Source organism: Felis catus, chromosome B1, assembly GCF_018350175.1.
Source record: "Felis catus isolate Fca126 chromosome B1, F.catus_Fca126_mat1.0, whole genome shotgun sequence".
NCBI lineage: Eukaryota > Metazoa > Chordata > Mammalia > Carnivora > Felidae > Felis > Felis catus.
Genome location: NC_058371.1, coordinates 2,866,760 through 2,883,115, shown reverse-complemented (window position 1 = coordinate 2,883,115; position 16,356 = coordinate 2,866,760). Strand labels below are relative to the sequence as shown.

The window sequence follows — 16,356 nt, the reverse complement described above, 5'->3', positions numbered from 1 at the left end:
GAGAGAGAGAGAGAGATACAGAGCACAAACAGGGGAGGGGCAGAGAGAGAGGGAGACACAGAATCCGAAGCAGGCTCCAGGCTCTGAGCTGTCAGCACAGAGCACAGCGTGGGGCTTGAACTCACGAACCGTGAGATCGTGACTTGAGCTGAAGTTGGACGCTTAACCTGCTGAGCCACCCAGGTACCCCGTTAGTTATATGTTTTTTATATCATAAAGAATTATATTCTGTATCCTTTAGGGTGTAATTATGTCCTAAAGGATGTAATAAATAAAAAATAAAAATTTTTCCTTTATATTCTAAAGGATGTAATAAAGGGTACAGATGACTAGTCTGATGAAGAGGTATGGGGTGCAGGGTGAAAGGGGTTCTCAGCACATGAGCATCTGGGCCCTCGATTTGGGGTATAAGAGGTTTTATAGGGCCAGTCTCCCCTCCTCTGAACCCCCAGCCCATGGTCCTACTGGAAGTCTGTGAGGGGGGCAGGAATTTCAGCCCACTCATCACTGGCTCTCTCTGCTGACCAGCCCCATACTGAGGCTACCAAGGGACCCATCCCAAGTCGCCTTATTGGCCTAGACTCAGGTGTAATCCAAAGGGGCTCATCCTGACCAAGACATGCTCAACATGCACGAAGTGCCAAGGGTTTTGAAGGTCTGTGCCAGGAACCTGGGACAAAGACCAGATAAGTTTTACAACAGAGTCACGTTAAGGAAAGAAAAGCCCTTCAAAAACCGAAAAGGAGTAATAACCAAGGTCTGGAAACAAGAGAGGACGTGGGGTGTCCAGGAAAGAAGAGGGAAGGAGAACACTTTGCTCTTAGGATGTGTTGGGGAAGTGGCATTAAGTGGGCTGAAAACTACACATGGGGCCACATTTTAAAAGGCCTTCAGTATCGGGTGGCTTCAGCCTGTGGACAGTGCAAATCCATCCGTAGTTTTTAAAATATTCACTTACAAAGAAATCAGAAACCTATATTTTCAACGAACGCTAAAGACAACCGGCGTCCTTGAGATAATGACCATCTGTTGGAAAGCTCGAGACCAGAACATGCCTGTCCAGGGCTCTGGGTCACAGCTTTCCCACTTGTTTATAGAGTTCTCTGTTTACAATTCTCTGAGACCTCCGGGTGCTTTTAAGAATTAGTTTTAATTATTTACAAAGCCTAATGCTTGACTGCGTTATTTTTGCTGAAGGCCCGCAAGATGCATTCAATAATATGCTTTGGTTTTAAGCCTCACATTTTCTTTTTCTTCAGAAATAAGCTGAAGGAATAGCTTCTCGCCGAGGTGGGCTGGCTCAAAGCTCAGGGGACCTTCTCAGGGAGGCGCGCTCTTTTAGAGGCGTCTTTGATGGGAACCTCAAACAGATGCTTCCCGTGGTGGGAGGGATCCCCGGGGGAGACGGTGGAGACGCGGGATGTGTGTAAGGCGTGAATGCTGATCTAGAAATGAACAGCCAGGCCCTGGGAGAGCCCCTCCGTCTCCAAACTCCCCGCTGTGGGTGCGTGTAACTCCCAGCAAGGATGTAGAGCGAGGGACAGGAAGGAAGAGGCTCATATGAAAGAGCCAGAGAAACAAATGAATCAAAAACACGTTAACTCCCAGGGAGATATATTCAAGTGCATTTTAAAACAGTGTGTATGTCTGGGAAAAAGAAAATGTTGAGTGTTGTAAGACAAAGGAAACAAATAATTGCACCTATACTTTGATTGTGTCTTCTCTAAGAAACAGAAGCAGGATTTGAGAATGAAAGGAATGAAAATAGCTAAGCTAAAGATTCTGTTTCTGACTTTCACCATTCACAGCTTTCAAACCCTGGAGGGCTGTCCTCTCACCGGGTGGATGGCAGCAACTTAGGGAGGATTGTCTGCCCCTAGACAATCTGCTGCCCAGTGTCGCCTAGTGACCATAGCGGCGGGATAAAATCAGAGAGAGGAGATTTGGCCTAAACCTTTCTCCCGGGTCGTACCACAGAAGGGAAGGTACTGGAATGGCATCTTTCCTCAGGAAGAGGCAGGCAGGTGGTCAAACCCTTCCAGGCTTTGAAACACCAGCCCGTGTAATGCTTCAGACTGAAGGAGAGGGTTTGCATGTGTCCATCTGATTATAACCCTTGAGAGTAGTTTCATTCGCCTCTAGCTCTGGCTCTCGCTGCAAAGTCAAGGCTGATCTGTGGACACTCTGAACCTCCAAGTCCTGCACATACACACCCAGATACAAAGTCCGGTTTTTTAATGTGTTCTTTTAAAAAATGCCAACGTGTTCATTTTTGAAAGGGCGTAATAGATTTTACAGGATGATCTTACCACTATCACAGAAGAAATTACTTTTTAAATTAAATTGCTTTAAGCTGAGTGTTTTGGTTTGAATTGTTTTTTATATAACTTACCATTAATTAACACTGCACATATTCTTAAAAGTCTACCTAAATACTTATTTATTTAAAACGGTTCTCGGGCACCTGGGTGGCTCAGTCAGTTAAGCGTCTGACTCTTGATTTTGGCTGAGGTCATGATCTCACTGTTCTTGAGTTCAAGCCCTGCATCAGGTTCTGTGCTGACAGCATGGAGCCTGCTTGGGCTTCTCTCTCTCTCTCTCTCTCTCTCTCTCTCTCTCTCTCTCTCTCTCAAAAATAAATAAACTTTAAAAAAGGGTTCTATGAAATGTTTCATCTTTGGTGATCTTATGCCTACACACTTTATCAATTTTAAGGTACACAGAATAAGAACACTAAGACAAATGAAAGACAAAAAAAGGAAAAGTTCCCTTTTATCAGACACTTACTGGAATCAAAACATATTACATGTGATTTGCCTGTCAGGTTGTGAGATGTCTTTATTTTGAAATGTATGAATTAATAACATAAATTTGATTAATCGAAAGGAGATAATTCAAAAAATAAGACACATTTCCTCCAACAAAATCTTTTTTATAAATAGTTTTGCTATTATCTCTGTTTACTTTTGAACCATGATCAATAGAGAAAAATTGTTTTCTCCATAATTGTATAAATAAACTATTTCTGGAAGATAATGAAATTATCATTGAAATAAATTACTGATTGTGATACCGGTGGTTTTCTTCTGTGTGTTCATACCTGCGCAGACCGGTTTTATTTTAATGACTCTGGAAGCAGTTGAATAAAGCAAAAAGGAAAGCGGGAGGGGAAAAAGGGACACACAGCTCCGTGTGTCCACACTATCTTAACGATTCGTTCATAAAGATAAATTGATAACTGATTCATTATGATAAATTCATCCTTTACAAATCACTACTCGTACTCAACACTGTAACCACCCAAAGATGCAGTATGGCTTTCGGCCCAGAACTTTCTCATTCATCTCTTATCACAGTCCCAACAAGTCAAATCACATGTGTAAAATTTACTATTCCTTTTTTGTTTGTTAGTTTATATTTGAGAGAGAGAGTGTGGGTCGGGGAGGGGCAGAGAGAGAGGCAGGCACAGACTCTGAAGCGGGCTCCAGGCTGGCAAAGAGCCCGTCGCGGAGCTCGACCTCACCAACCGGTGAGATGGTGACCTGAGCCGAAGTCAGCCACTTAACCGAATGACTCACCCAGGTGCCCCTAAAATTTACTATTCTAAATGAAATTAAAAGTATTAAATTATATTAAAGTATTATATTAAAAGGAAGAAATAAATAGTATCATTTTCTGTTACCGAAGATAATTGCACAATGTTTCTGCGATATTACATTGAAAAGGTGAGTTGGGAAAACATGGGATCCTAGGATCCCTGCCCCAGTTGAAGGTGTGTGGGCAATTCAGTCACAGAGCGAAAGGCACATGGTAGTTTTAACCACTCCTGTGTGGCTGCTTCTCACCTCACTCACACGGGTTAACAGGGGCAAGGGTGTGCTTCGCCACCACTTCCAGAAAAAGAAAACTTTCAGGGTCCAGGTTTCTTTCAACCAACCGCTTTATCAAAGTTGGCTGCCCTGGTGTCAGTGGCTTAATCTCTTTGATCTATCAAAGAGGTAAATGCGATCTATCTACCTAATCACCTTGTATATCGGCGAATATATTACATACATGTGTATATAATTCTCATTTAAATTATAGGTTGGTATAATTATTATAAATAATAATTACTCATTATTCAGTGGTTTTCTCCTGCTGTGTTTGTCTCTTGTATTAAATTCAGTCACAGCTCAGTAGGATAGCTCCACACCCCCTCCCCTGCTGCCACCATTGGCTTGTAAATATAGGGATAGAAACTCTCCTATGGAAGTCAGGTTCATTTTGTTAAGGAAAATTTTTACTGGTATTTTTCTCACTAGCGCAATGCCCAGCAAATGAAGTCCGGACAGAATCTTCTGGAGTCATCCTCAGCCCAGGTTACCCAGGCAACTATTTTAACTCCCAGACGTGCTCATGGAGTATTAAAGTGGAACCAAACTATAACATCACCATCTTTGTGGATACATTTCAAAGTGAAAAGCAGTTTGATGCACTGGAGGTGTTTGATGGTAAGTTTCTTGTTTCCTTTATTTTCTTTTTTATATCAGTAATCTCTCTTAATGTAATAAAAACACCATTATCATGTTTTTGTTACACAGGACTTTAGTGTATCTTTGGGTTAAATTATCTCTCCCCCAAACGAAAATGAATTCTTCTTGTACTTGTATGGTCTCAGAGATCAATTGTGGAACATGAAAATATTTTTGTTAATGATTCACCTTTTAAGCAATTAATGTGCTACTGATGCACTCTGAAAATGTCCTGAATGAACTTGAACCATTATTTAATTCTTTAACGTGGAGATTTACAGTAGATGACCCCAAGCAACTCTCTCCTTTTCCCTAAGTATTCTATGGATTCAGAAGATATTTTAGGAAATTTAAAAGAGCTAAAGTTACATTAATCCATTTAAATGATTATTTTACTAAAAACATATAAAACTAATGTCTCACAGATATTTCTAGATGTACCATCTTTAAAAAAATAGTACAATACACTTAACAAATGTTAATACTGTTTTCAACTCTAGTCTCATACGTTTTTACACAATTCTAATAAACTTATTAATAGAACAAGGCCATGCTTAGAAGTAGTATGTGGTTGAATTGTCAGTTTGAAATGGAACTGATGTTAATATTTTTCTTTGCATAGAAGTGTTATCACAGCCCATAAAATTAGACCAAGGTACAAATACGGCTGTCCATAAAAACAGGGCTTTGACATGTCATGTGTCCAGTAAAATAACAATCAACTCAATAAAAAAAAATTACTGTAATTGATTCCGTGTGTCGTCCCTATGCCTTTTACTTCCTTGATGAATCTTAACAGTCAAGTTGTTCATATGGACAGACACCACAAGTAGCAACTTCTGTATTCCTAAAATGGTGAGCTACTAATTGGAAATTAAACTCATCCTTATGTGCATGGAAACAGAGGACTGCGGAGCACAATTTCTTTCACTTTCAGAGGTTTTTTTCTAGGTGTATGTCAAAACAGACAGGCACTGCTGAAGGCTTCTTCTGTAGTCTTTAGGGTGGAAAGAAGTAATTTATTAGCCAGGTACAAAACTGATGTCAATAAGGAGCCAGGTAAACTCGATTCTGAGGCCAATTAGATGAGAGACAAAACTAGAGTAGGTGAGCACCCACTCCAGGGGCTGTGTGTGTGTGTGTGTGTGCATGTGTGTGTACATATTCCCCACTCCAGGGGTTGTGTGTGTGTGTGTGTGTGTGTGTGTATGTGTACATATTCCCGAACCCAGGAGCTGTGTGTGTGTGTGTGTGTGTGTGTGTGTGTGTGTGTGTGTACATATTCCCCAACCCAGGAGCTGTGTGTGTGCGCACGCACGTGTGTGTGTACATATTCCCCACTCCAGGGGCTGTGTGTGTGTGTACATATTCCACAACCCAGGAGCTGTGTGTGTGTGTGTGTGTGTGTGTGTACATATTCCCCAACCCAGGAGCTGTGTGTGTGTGTGTGTGTGTACATATTCCCCAACCCAGGAGCTCTGTGTGTGTGTGTGTGTGTGTGTGTGTACATATTCCCCAACCCAAGAGCTGTGTGTGTGCGCACTCACGTGTGTGTGTACATATTCCCCACTCCAGGGGCTGTGTGTGTGTGTACATATTCCCCACTCCAGGGGCTGTGTGTGTGTGTACATATTCCACAACCCAGGAGCTGTGTGTGTGTGTGTGTGTGTGTGTGTACATATTCCCCAACCCAGGAGCTGTGTGTGTGTGTGTGTGTGTGCATGTGTGTGTACATATTCCCTACTCCAGGGGTTGTGTGTGTGTGTGTGTGTACGTATTCCCCAACCCACGAGCTGTGTGTGAGTGTGTGTGTATGTGTGCATATGTGTGTACATATTCCCCACTCCAGGGGCTGTGTGTGTTTGTGTACATATTCCAATCCATTGCTGGATGTAACTAATATCCTGACATAATTACCTTACGTGTGTTCGTGTTCCCTTGTCTCACTGTCGTTGGATTGGAATTTAGCTGACGTGCTTCTTCCGCTTCCAACCACAGAAACAACCTCATTACCGGTATCTGTGCCTAGGTGCTTACAGTTTGATCTCCCAAAAATAGGGATGGAGCACACCCATTACCACAAAGTAGATAATAGAGATAATATCAAAGCTGCTGCTAACAGAATTATCCGAGAACCGTGGTTAGGTTTGTTCTAGTCTCAAACATTTGACTATAAGATGAAAGGACACAGTTTTATATGAAGATTTTATTAAGTGTTGACCTTTTTGTTGCATTGAATGTCATATTTAGTGCATCTCTCTGTATCTCTATTTCCCTCTCTCTTTCTTCTGTAAGATAGTGGCTCTTTTATGGCTCATGAGTTGTGAAAAATATGCTGAATATATTGATTTTAAGCTTCATTATCCCAGGAGTATATTACTTTCTGTGGCTCCAATAATGGATATTCCTCAATTAAAGAAATAAATAAAAAGATTTAATCATTGTAGAACTCAACTGAGAAAGGTGTCAACATAAAGATTGGGGTGTTCACTGGTAAAACCCTTCATCGTTTCCATGTTGGTGACGGAAACTGCTGCTCTCCCTTGTGGCTCTGTGTTCTTCTCCACGTGCTGATTGTGGAGGTGACTTTTTAAAGAAGACTCCTTGAGAAAGCTTGTTACACATTGGGAAGGAAGAACCGATAGAAAATGAGGAAGAATGAGATGTTGGATTAAGAATACCTGAAACTTGACTCGAGTTCTGTCATTCAAAGTGACATGTTAAAATCTCATGAATTACTATCCTAGTGTTATTTTATTTTAGAATATGTATTATCCCTTTAAACAGCAACAACAAAAAGCCAGCACCCAAACCCATTACTGTCTTCTTTAATTTTAAAATACAGTCATCCTTTTATGGGACATCTTCCAGGAAACTGAGAAGGAGCATTTTATCTGATCCGACTTTGCTCTAGTGACACTGAACACTGCCCTGATCATCTCTAATGTGCTAGGTTTTTCTACTTGATGACTAAGGCTGTCATCACAAAGTACCACAGATGGGGGGCTTAAGCAGCAGAAATGTATTGTCTCCTGGTCCTGGAGGTGAGAGGTCTGGGATCCAGGTGGGGGCGCTGCTGGTTTCTCCTGTGCGTCTCTTCTTGGCATATAGCCTCTGTCTCTCCCTGGGTCCTCCCCTGTCGTCCCGTGCCTGTCTGTGTACCCATGTCCTCTTTGGACTTCAGTAAGATTAGGTTAGGGCTCATTCCAGTGTCCTTCCTGAACTTTAAAGTTCTCTCTTTAAAGTCATTATCTCCAAACACAGTCACCTTCTGAGGTACTGGCAGGTAGGACTTCAACATATACATTGGGGTAACACAATTCAGTTCATAACAGGTTTTTTTTTCTCTTCTTAATAATTTTAACTGCTCTGATTGGCAGTTACACAAGAAGTGAAGTTGTAGGTTCTCAGTCCCTTTGCACGAATAAAGATGCTGCATAAATCTCAAAGTGAGTCATGTAACCTGATGAGATGGGGACTGCATCTAGCAGCGAGGGCCACATTCTCCCACTCGTACGTAGTGAGCTTCCTGGGAATGGGCCGCGCAATGTAGAAGAACCAGAGATGTCAGACTATGAGGGGGCGGTGAGTTCACCAGCGGGGATCGTTGTAGATGACTCCCTGGAAGTGGGAATACAGCTTCTGTATCCAATAGAGCAATTCCTCTCAGGAAGTATCGTGGCGGCAGGGCTAATGGTGGTTGACAATGTACCGCACTTGTTTCTGTTTTTCTTAATTTAATTAATTGTTTTAAATTTACATCCAAGTTAGTGAGCATATAGTGCAACAATGATTTCAGGAGTAGATTCCTTAGTGCCCCTGACCCATGTAGTCCATCCCCCCTTCCCACAGCCTCTCCAGAAACCCTCTGTTTGCTCTCCGTATTTAAGAGTCTCTTATCTTTTGTCCCCCTCCCTGTTTCTATATATTTTTGCTTCTCTTCTGTTATGTTCATCTGTTCTATGTCTTAAAGTTCTCATATGAGTGAAGTCATATGATATTTGTCTTTCTCTGACTAATTTCACTTAGCATAATCCCCTCCAGTTCCATCCATGTAGTTGCAAATGGCAAGATTTCATTCTTTTTGATTGCCGAGTAATACTCCATAGTATATATATATATATATATATATATATATATATACATATATATGTATATATAATGATATATGTATATACATATCTATATCACATCATTTTTTTAATTTTATTTTTAATTTTTAAAAATTTACATCCAAATTAGTTAGCATATAGTGCAAACAATGATTTCAGGAGTAGATTCCTTAGTGCCTCTTACCCATTTAGCCCATCCCCCCTCCCACAGCCCCTCCAGTAACCCTCTGTTTGTTCTCTGTATTTATGAGTCTCTCATGTTTTGTCCCCCTCCCTGTTTTTATATTATTTTTGTTTCCCTTCCCTTATGTTCATCTGTTCTGTATATTAAAGTCCTCATATGAGCGAAATCATATGATAGTTGTTTTTCTCTAATTTCTCTTAGCATAATATCCTCTAGTTCCATCCACATAGTTGCAAATGGCAAGGTTTCATTCTTTTTGATTCCTGAATAATACTCCATTGTATATATATACCATCTCTTCTCTATCCATTCATCCCTTGATGGACATTTGGGCTCTCTCCATACTTTGGCTGTTGTTGATAGCACTGCTATAACCATTGGGGTGCATGTGCCCCTTCGAAACAGCATACCTGTATCCCTTGGATAAATACCTAGTTGCACTTGTTTCTATTAACTATGGGTTAGATAGTAAGTTTGTTTCTTGAATATTTAAACATTTCAAATGTGTGGGGTGCCTGGGTGGCTCAGTCGGTTGAGCGTCCAGCTTTGGCTCAGGTCACGATCTTGCAGTTCGTGAGTTCAAGCCCCACGGTGGGCTCTGAGCTGACAGCTCGAAGCCTGGAGCCTGCTTCAGATTCTGTGTCTCCTTCTCTCTCTTCCCCTTCCCCACTCATGCTCTGTCTCTCTCTGTCTCTCAAAAATGAATAAATGTTAAAAAAATTTAATTGTTTCAAATGTACAAGAAGGTGAAAAAATGCACATATGGACTCATTTCTTAATGTAATTAATTTTAGGATTTTGTCAAAGTTACCTTAGGCTCTGGTTTTTTAAAGAGGCAAGGAGTATGAAGAAATTTAGGGCAGAAGACATGAATAGGCACTTCTCTAAGAAGACATCCAGATGGCCAACAGGCACATGAAAAGATGCTCAGCGTCACTCCTCATCAGAGAAATACAAATGAAAACCACACTGACATACTACCTCACACCAGTCAGAGTGGCTGAAATGAACAAATCGGGAGACTACAGATGCTGGAGAGGATGTGGAGATACGGGAACCCTCTTGCACTGTTGGTGGGAATGCACACTGGTGTAGCCACTCTGGAAAACAGTGTGGAGGTTCCTCAAAAAATTAAAAATAGATCTACCCTATGACCCAGCTAGCACTGCTAGGAATTTACCCAAGGGATACAGGAGTGCTGATGCACGGGGGCACTGGTACCCCAATGTTTATAGCAGCACTTTCAACAATAGCCAAATTGTGGAAAAAGCCCAAATGTCCATCAACTGATGAATGGATAAAGAAGATGTGGTTTATATACACAATGGAATACTACATGGCAATAAGAAAGAATGAAATACGGCCTTTTGTAGCAACGTGGATGGAACTGGAGAGTGTTAACGCTAAGTGAAATAAGTCAGGCAGAGAAAGTCAGGTACCATATGTTTTCACTCCTATGTGGATCCTGAGAAACTTAACAGAAGACCATGGGGGAGGGGACGGAGGAAAAAAAGTTACAGAGAGGGAGGGAGGCAAACCATAAGAGACTCTTAAGGACTGAGAACAAACTGAGGGTTGATGGGGGTGGGGGAGAGGGGAAAGTGGGTGATGGGCATTGAGTAGGGCACCTGTTGGGATGAGCACTGGGTGCTGTATGGAAACCAATTTGACAATAAATTACATTTTAAAAAAAAGGAATTTAGGGGCCCCGCCCATATCCAATACCACGTGTACCTCTCCTAGCAGGAAACGGTATTGTGAAGAGGGGACATGCTTGTCCATGTTTTATGGTTAATGCTCTATCTCTGTCTGTCCATCTATCGGTCTGTCTCTCTGTCTCTCTCTGTCATCTAACTATGTATCTCTGTCTATATCATCTCCTAGCTCTCTACAGATACACATACTCTATCTTCGGTCCACTTTGGAATTTTTACACAATTGCTATCATATTTATCTGCAAATAGATTTCTTTAGTCATCAATATGCTGTTTAAAGAATCATCTATGCTGATCCCTGTTATCTAGTTCATTAATTTCAAATGTGTATAGAATTCCTTTCCATGGCACTTTAAATTCTTTTCTAAAATTCCAAAGTATTAGTTAGGATGTAGGTTTCCCCATATAGAACAATACCAGAACAAAGGTTTGGCTGTGGAAATAATACTCGCGCACAGGTGCTGAAGTTTATAGAAATATAAGTAAATCCTCAGTTTTCCTGGATGTTACCAAATTGTTCTCCAAAGTGATTCTACTTCTGCATCATTGCATGAAAGTTTCTATTTCCCCGTACACTTACCATACTGTCAATACAAATGATGATAAAAATTACTTTTATTCCAGTCGTTCCTGCTTTATAGGCAAGGTTCATATGATCTATGTGTTATGTGTTAAAAATGTGCAAGTATTTTGATTGGCTCTTGCTTTTTGTTTGTTTTTTAATCAGGGAATATATTTGCTGCTTTATTAATTTGGAACTCTGTGTTTGGGAAATGAATAGCTGCATATTGTACATTTGGACCCATAAATTTAGTCAAAAAGCTAAAGGTGGTCTGCATTTTGTAGGTGCTAGCTCGTACCTGAACTTTTTTTGTCTTTCTGTTTCATTTAGGTTCTTCTGGTCAAAGTCCTCTGTTAGTGGTCTTAAGTGGGAACCACACTGAACAATCCAATTTTACAAGCAGGAGTAATCAGTTATATCTCCGCTGGTCCACCGATCATGCAACCAGTAAGAAAGGATTCAAGATTCGATATACAGGTTAGTAAGTGAGGTTTAGTTTAGCAGAAAGGTGTTTTTAATACAAGTGATCTGCATTAGTTAAAAAAAACTAATTTAGAGATTTGTAAAGTAAACCTAATCCCCAAAGATGAACAATTCACTCCCATAGAAACAATGTGATGGGAAACCGCTCTGAGAGAGACAGATCTCTAAACTACAGTCGGGAAAACAAACCATTTATTGATTAATATTGTTTTTATATTTTTATTTATTTTTAAGAGGGGGGAGGGGAAGAGAGTCGGGGAGACAGAGGATCCGAAGCAGGCTCTGTGCTGACAGCAGAGAGCCTGATGCGGTGCTCAAACTCATGAACCATGAGATCGTGACCTGAGCCCAAACCAGGCATGTAACCGAATAAGCCACACAGGCACCCCTTGTTGAGTAATATTTTAAAAATTATTGCTAAAATCATAAAACCTTGAATTGAATTAGGGAAAGCAAAGGCATTTCCTCTAAAACATAAAGTAATATAATATAAACTAATGTAAAAGTAGGGTTAAATGCTAAGGAAACAAACAGGAAGAGATATTCATATTGCTACTAGTTTTATAAGTGGTAATAATCTCTTAATAGCATGTCTTTTTATTGATTATATATCTGTATATCTCTATATATTTGGAGACTATATTCACATATATATATGTATATGAACACTTACAAAATTAATACATGTTTGCATATATATATTTATTTGTCAACATTTAAATCATTTTGTCCTTTACCTGTGTATTTTAATTATTCTCTGCCTATGTTTTTCATATTAAGTCAGTCAATATATTTATGTACACTAAATCCTGCATACATTTGTAATATGACCTAATACCTAATGTTTATACTGTCCTACCGAAGCAGTAGACAGACAATTTAAATTCCTCATATATTTTAATTACTAAGAAAAAAGTGTACACTGTTTTCAGTATCTCACTCCACCATATCCCATGGTGATAACTGAGGTACATTTCCCTAAGGAAGAAGCCCGTTAGGCACATTCAATTGAGCGATGATTCACCAGAGGATTATTGATTCCTATGTTGGTATTTTACATGGTCAGTGCTGAGAAACCTCCTGAAGGGGGAACAGCAAACAGTCATAGTAGTTTGGTTTTTTTTAAGTCTGTTTATTTTGAGAGAAGGAGAGCAGGGAAGCCAGGGAGAGGCAGAAAGAGACAGAGACAGAGACAGAGAATCCCAAGCAGGCTCCACACTGTCAGCACGGAGCCCAATGTGGGGCTTGAGCTCATAAGCCATGAGATTATGACCTGAGCTGAAGTCAAGAGTTGGGCACTTAACAAACTGAGCCACCCAGGTGCCCCCAAAAGTCCTAGTAGTGTTTAAGATTTCAGCTCTTTTGTTGGGAGATATGAAATCATAAAATAGTATCAAGATTTGAAAAGGCTCTTGATGTGCAGACAGTGGGCCTGAAAGTCTTTCTCTTCCTTTATGAAGTTTAATAAAACGCACCCAGACCTCCGTTTCTCCCCCTTTCTCTCCAAGTAGTTACTCAAAATGCTTATTAAGAAAGAGCTCACCGTTGAAATTGCTTCCACTGGAATGAGTTACGAGAGTATTAGGGCACTGACAGGATTTGTGCTCGTCATGTTCCTTGTTTTGAAAACTAAACACCGAGCCCTTTAGAATTGCCTAAATGTATTTCCAATGTGCAAAAAAGGACAGTGCAGGGGAAATCATAGTGAACATCACCTGTCTCCTTCTATCTCTGGCAGATTGCTTAGTAGCATGGTGATAGGACTGTACCTTGAATTCTGTCTTTCAAAGGATATTTTAATTCATTATTGAGCCATAAGTTCTCTGTTAAACTGTGTTGGGGGAGTAGGCCAATGGAGAATTTCAGAGAAGGCTGTAAATTTTTGTTTTGTCAGTGGGTATGTCATCTGACAGATGATTTTCACAGATTTGGTGATTGAGTTACTTCTGCTAGGGGTTCATCACCAGTGGTTCTAGAGCAGTGATCACATGAGCGTTTCTCTGAAATATAGCAGCATGGGCCGGGGAGCGCCAGCCTGTAATAGGACCACACATCGTATCTTGAGCCTCCGTCTGTCTCACACATGTGACGTATTGGTCCTCCAGACACAGGAGCAATACAAGTGATCAACACAGTTTGAAACTGAAAGTAAAAAGGACAAAGCAAGTGCTGTGCAAGGTGGCTCTAGTCAGTGCAGTAAGGTGTGCTGCATCCGTGCACAGTTAATAATGGGCCTTCCGTACTAAAGGAAGCATGTGAGCGTCTTGTTGGGATAAAGATGCACACTGAGTGCTCATGTATCCAGAAGCCCCAGATATCTAACTTGCCGTCTTCTCCCATAGTGGATGCCTCCCTAATTTTCCAGCAGAGTTTGGTGATTGAACATTATGTCTTTCTATATCCAGGAATCAAACAGGCAGGGCCTCTTGCCCAAATCTTTCCCTTTTCGGTGCTCTACACCCCCCGCCCACTGCCCCAGGACCCTCCATATCTTGTTCTAGGTGAGTGAGGAAAGGAGATATTTTGAGAGTCTGGCAATAGAAAAAAACATAGGAAAGAGAAGAGAAAATGGACGGTTTTCAGACTCTACGGAGTTAGACAATCTTGCGCATTATATCCCTTAACAGAATGAACTATGACAAAAATCGCAGGTAATATGCAGTGAATTCTGAGGTCTCCCTGTCCCTTCAGGGACATATCAGATGTTATCTCATCTCTACCGTTGGAACAGGGTTTTACAGTCTGCTCCTTCTTCCTATAAATTATCTTTTTGTTTTGTTTTGTTTTGTTTTGTTTTGTTTTGTTTTGTTTTTGCAGCTGAAGGCCAGGGTGCCTTACTCCTTTTCTAAAATAAACATCTCTGTTGATTCAAAACTTACAAAATTTAGTGTAGAAGGAGGGCATGGAAAATGGCATGGCAAATAGGGCAGTGAATCACAAGTTTCTCACGATAGTTAGTGAATTTTAACTTAATACAAAAGAGTCCATTTAAAAAAAATGAAATGGTATTTCAGACGATCATCCAGCTGAGAATATTCTCTGAGGATGCTTCTCACAGGACCATGGTTGGACACATAGACATTGCTTCTGGGCAACGCTATGATATAAAACCTTCAAAAAGTTGCTTCTGAATTTATTTCCAGGGAAAGGTTCAACATTAAGCATTCAGACCTGTATGTGTGTTCTTTATGGAACCCCCACAGGGAAGGAGGACATTTAAACCTCTTCTTTCAAAGGGAAACACATTTCCAGAACTTCACTACTTTCTTTATTTTTTTGTTTTAATTTATCTGAAGGGACTTAGGATTATGTGCTGCAACGAAACTGGTCTTGTAAGAATAAGAACACATTCTTTCTCTAAATGAGTAAATAAGATGTCAGTCTTCAGCCTTTGAAATGTCATATTCTGTGTAGGTAAGACTGTTTTATTTTAACAAATGCTTGTCCTCCATTTTAAAAAAGTTCCTTCAAAGGCGGTGATTAAGGCTCTTGTAAGATTTTTATTGACCTGGAGTAGTGCATTTTCTTCAGATTGTATTCGAATCCCATATGTTAGAATATGTTAGAAAGAAGCTTAATGTCTACGTCACCGTGCAATGCACAAGACCCACTTAGCCACAGTGACAAGGAAAAAGTTAATGGCTTTAATTGCAAAATGTTACAGCCTTCTATTTTCTCCATTTTAAGGATACTTTTCCTTTTTTTTTTTTTTTTCTTTTGAGAATTGTTTTGTTTCACATAAGGTGGCCAGTACTGGACCTTACCATTTCTAATTCTGGTGGTCAGTAAGCTTATTTAAGTGGGTTAGCTTTAAAAGGATGAGTGAGGGAATTCAGTTTGATTTTTCCATGTATTTCCTTACAATATTTTAGCCGGAAAGTCGAGATCTCCCTTCACTCTGGGTAGCAATTGCAAGCAATCTAAACTTCAAAATAAGAGATCGAACCTTGGCTCTGGGCTTTGGGGAATTTGTTGTGTTTTTGTTGTTGTTGTTGTTTGTTTTTGTTTGTTTTTTTAGACTTTATTTTTTCAGAGTAGTTTTAGGTTCGTAACATAGCAAAACTGAGGAAATGATACAGAGACTTCCCACGTACCCCCTACCCCCACAAGCACAACGCAGGCCTCCCCCATTATCAACATCCCCACCACATGGTGCATTTGTTATAATTAGTGAACCTACGCACACATGTCATTATCACCCAGAGTCTGTGGTTTACGTTAGGGTCACCCTTGGTGTTGTACGTTCTGTGGGTGTGGACCAATGTATCCAGGAGTGTATCCATCATTACAGTGTCATACATGGTGGTCTCACTGCCCAAAAAATCTTCTACTCTCCACTTGTTTATACATCCCGCTCTTTGGCCCTTGGCAACCACTGACTTTTTAGCGTCTCTCTCCAATTTTGCCTTTTCCAGATGATCATATAGTTGGGATCACACAGTATGTAGCCTTTTCAAAGTGGCTTCTTTCACGGAGTGATACACATTTAAGGTTCCTTCATGTCTTTTCATGGCTTGACGGTTCATTTCTTTTTGCTGAAGAATATTCCATTGTCCGGATGGACCGCAGTTTATTTATCTGTCACCTACTGAAGGGCCCCTTGGTTGCTTCCAAGTTCCAGCAATTATGAATCAAGCTTCTGTAAACATTTATGTATAGGGTTTTTTGGATGTGCGCACATACATTTTTTAAGTTCTCTGAGCGAGAGAATTTTAGTTTTGTAAGGAACTGCCACCATCTTCTGAAGTGGCCATTTTGTATTCCCACAGCCAACGAATGAGACCCTTAC

The 16,356-nt window shown here is 40.4% G+C and overlaps 1 protein-coding gene across 3 annotated transcripts in view; it reads left to right on the top strand.

The window, feature by feature from the left end:
• Positions 1-16,356, top strand: part of CSMD1 (CUB and Sushi multiple domains 1) — a 2,016,427-nt gene that overhangs the window by 1,865,965 nt on the left and 134,106 nt on the right. For all 3 annotated transcript variants that reach the window (XM_045056760.1, XM_045056761.1, XM_045056762.1), the window contains 2 exons: positions 4,302-4,490; positions 11,415-11,561. In XM_045056760.1, coding sequence (XP_044912695.1) covers positions 4,302-4,490; positions 11,415-11,561 — 336 coding nt within the window. The remainder of the gene's footprint in view (positions 1-4,301; positions 4,491-11,414; positions 11,562-16,356) is intronic.